The sequence below is a fragment of the Vigna umbellata genome, chromosome 8 (genome assembly GCF_029865625.1).
Source record: "Vigna umbellata cultivar VRB3 chromosome 8, Vumbellata_1.0, whole genome shotgun sequence".
NCBI lineage: Eukaryota > Viridiplantae > Streptophyta > Magnoliopsida > Fabales > Fabaceae > Vigna > Vigna umbellata.
The window spans coordinates 37,072,461-37,076,417 of NC_142172.1; the positions used below are offsets into that span (position 1 = coordinate 37,072,461).

At 36.5% G+C, this 3,957-nt stretch overlaps 1 protein-coding gene across 1 annotated transcript; it reads left to right on the top strand.

Moving 5' to 3' along the window:
* The first annotated feature begins 454 nt into the window (after positions 1 to 454).
* On the top strand, positions 455 to 1,111 carry LOC148194623 (uncharacterized). The gene has a single exon (XM_088097247.1). It carries the CDS (start codon positions 455 to 457, stop codon positions 1,109 to 1,111), a length of 657 nt encoding a protein of 218 aa, XP_087953373.1.
* The last annotated feature ends 2,846 nt before the right edge of the window (positions 1,112 to 3,957 follow it).

Here is a 3,957-nt window from a genome sequence, read left to right on the forward strand (position 1 = left end):
CATTTTGTAGCCGCACTTTGAAGTGCGGTTTGTGATATGTAATTATAATTTTTTTTTATGCATGGTTTTTTTTTGTTTAATTTTTTTTTCTTTATTTTATTTCATGAATGTTTTTTTATGTAATGATTTTGTAGTTAAATTCCTGCAATCCTTTTTTTTACATGTTTTTTTATCTCTTTTTTTATGTTTTTTTTATTATGTTATTATTTTTAATTTAAATTTATTGTTTTATGTTATGATTATTTATTTTAAATTTTTTTTCATGGATTATGCTTAGTCATTACGGAGTGATTAGGGAGTGTATTATTATTCAAAGAATGAATTGGAAATACCTCTTTAATAATATTTAGGTTATATGAATTTTTTATTAGGGAGTGCTTTTGAATTTTTTATTTGTAATTTAATAAATCTTTAAATTTTAATATTTATTGTAGGTCATATTTAATTATATGAGATGGATAACTATCCATATTTGGATTCTGAAATAAATTCTGATTTTATATCGGAGTTTTCTTATTCTTTAAAAGAAGTGGGTGAGGGTGATTATACAGATCAATTTTCCACTGATAAAATATTCCCAACACGCATCGATTTAATTCAATGGGTTCGAAAGATTGCATTTGATCTTGGATTTGTTGTCGTCACTATAAGATCTGACACAGCAACTGGTGAAGCTGGTAGAAAGACATTTATTTTGTTAGGCTGTGAAAGAAGCGGGAAGTATAGGAAGTATAAGGCAGATGTTCAACCTAGTTTCTCTGGCACAAGAAAATGTGAGTGTCCGTTTAGGTTGAGGGGTAAACCTAAAGGAGATGGTTGGGTGTTGAAGGTTATGTGCGGCTATCACAACCATGAATTAGCAGAGACTTTGGTCGGTCATCCTTTCGCGGGTAGGTTAAATGCGGCTGAACAATCAATTCTTGTGGACATGACTAATAGTCAAGTAAAGCCGTCAAATATTCTTTTGACTCTGAAAGAACATAATGAAGATAACGTGACAACGATAAAGCAAATATATAATGCGAGGTACACGTACAAACGATCTTTGAGAGGGTCTAGAACGGAAATGCAGCAGTTGATGATGTTGTTAGATAGAGACAAATACATCTAGAGAAGTAGATGTTTGGACGATTCTGACGTGGTAAGTGACTTGTTTTGGACACATCCCGATTCAGTGCACTTAGTCAATTCTTTTAATATTGTTTTCTTAATGGATACGACGTACAAGACGAACAAATATCAACTTCCGTTGCTCGAGATTGTGGGAGTCACATCAACTGGTTTGACATTCACAGCCGCCTTTGCATTACTTTCAAGTGAACGCCAAAGTAATTTCACTTGGGCATTGGAAAGGTTCAAAGGATTATTATTGACATCAGAGGGCGGTCCACGCGTTATTATCACTGACAGAGACCTTGCTTTGATAAATGATATTAATAATGTCTTTCCGGAGACTTATCAGATGTTATGTACATTCCACATTGAGAAAAATGTTAAAGCCAAATGCAAGATGTTAGTGGATAAGGTTGAGTCAGTGGATGTGTTGATGGAAGTGTGGCAGAATGTCATGGATTGTGACGACTGATAGGCTGTCGTTGAAGCTATCAAATTAATACTACTTTTCAAGGCAACTTCAGTATTGCCAAGTAGTATTCAAGAAGGTAGATAGGTCTAAAGTAACCCTGAGTCGTCTCCCAACGAACACGGAATTGCTTTTGAATATCTGACTCTTATGTTATGCAATGCTTATGAATAAAAATGATGTTTGGAGAATGTTTAAAGAACAATTAATAAACTTAAAAACAGTTACGATGAAATAGGCTAATTCCACTGCTTTTCCAAGATAGATTCATCATCGGTTATTCACGGATAATTGTTCAATTGATTATTGTTTAAGTTTCAAATTAATTAAAGTACATTCTTAATTAATTTGAGGGCGATCATGCATTTAACCAAAGTAAATTCTCAATCAAATGCAAAACCTTTCTAGATTATTCACAATAAATTCAACCAAAGTACATTCTCAATCAAATTCTATTGTGTTTAATCATATCTATTCTTAAATCTCCTAATCAAATTAAAAGCTAATCAATCAAAGTAAATTCTCAATTGATTATAGTTGAAATTATTACTAATCAATCAAAGTACATTCTCAATTGAAAGTAAAAACCATTTAATCATATGAAAGTTTCTAAATTAAATCAAAGTAGATTCTCAATTAAACCTAGAAACCCTAGAACTCATATAATCAATATGCATGTAGATTCAAACACATTATGATGAAAAAATCTTTGCTTTTAATTTGATAGAGAAATGAAAGACATAGAGAGAACAACTTAAATCAATAATCAAAATAAACAATTGCATTAACTCAATCTAACCTCAGAATCCATAATGGAATTACAGCAGAATTAGCCCTAGATGCTTAGCTCTCCATGAATGGAGTTGAATACAAGATGAAAGAAAAGTGAGAGGAGTATGAGAGAATGAATGTCTGAAGTGAAGTCCCCTGGGTCTCTTTATATAGGCTTGATTGGGCTTGGACTCTGAATATTCAGTTGATAAAATCTTTTATCTTATATCTTCCAAATAACTAAAAGATTTAAATAATTATAACATTATTTGGAAGATATTTTCTGTTGATATTCCCAAATTAAATTAATTCAACAACTGAATTTTATATTTTTTTTTTATCTTTTCTGACTTTCCAAAATTGCACAAATACCCTGAAATTTCCTCTATCTGCATTTTAGCCCCTTCTGAGTTTCTGAAATTGCAAGAAAACCCCTTAGTTGACCAGATTTGACCAGACTTAAGCAGTGTTGACCAGCTTTGACCAGAGAAGGACGCGCCCAATGGGAGCTCGACACGTGTCAGGCTCCTCCCTACCCAAAATTAGGGTTCAGAATTGGGGAAATTGCTCCGCACTGCGTTTTCGCTTCCCTCCACCGCTGCTCGCGTTTCTGCGTTTCTGGTTCTTGATTGGTTTTCTGTTTGCAGGTTTGGGATTGGAGATGACGGCGAGGATGCGCGATGATAGGTGTGCGGCAGTGACGGACGCGATTTGGTGGTGATGGTTTGATGTAGTCGCGGCGGCAAGGATGGAGGAGAAGGCTTCGCGATTTGGTTTCGAAAATGGAGAAGATGAAGATGGTTGTGCCAAGCTTTCGTCAATGGAGGAGAGGTGCGATGAAGGTCGCGGTGGCTGGTGCGTGTGAGAAGAGCGGTGTCGCGGCGCGCCATGGAGATGCGAAGAAGATGATGGAGGTTGCGGATGATGATGCGTGACGGAGGCGGAGCGGCAACCCGGTTGATGGTGGCGGCGCGGATGGAGAGGCACCGTGGTGGTCTGTTGATGCGCCGGCGAGAAAGGAAGGAGATGATGTTCTGGCCGTGCGGCGACTTGCGGCATTGGCGGGAGCGGCGAAAGCGGAACGGCGGCTGACGGCACTGGCGACTAGGGTTTCTGTGGAGAAGGTGGAAGATGATGCTCATGGGTTAGGGCTGACGTGGCATGATCTGGTGGACTCTAGCTTAGGAGGGGTATGGGTAGGAAAATTTAGGAGGTGTATTTAGAATAGGGTTACTGTTTGGCTTAGTATTGGGCCTGTTTAAGAGAAGAGGGGTGTATGTAAGGAAATTGGGAGGTGCAAGGGTAAAAGTTGTCTGTTTGGCCTATCTGTACATTATTTTCCAAATAAAACCTGATTTTGGGCCTTGAATTACCATTTGGACCAATAAAACTTATATTCTCAGCTGCACAAATAAACATTAGAACATCCAAGAATAATTTATGCGTTAAAACTTACTTTTTACCTCTCTTTATTTCCCAAACCCAATAATTTCAATCATCACAAATTCACTTAAAATCAACCATTTAAACACAATTATCCCATCAAAATTTTAATTTTCAAACATAAATGTGGGCATAAATATGCACTCATCAACGACCAATCT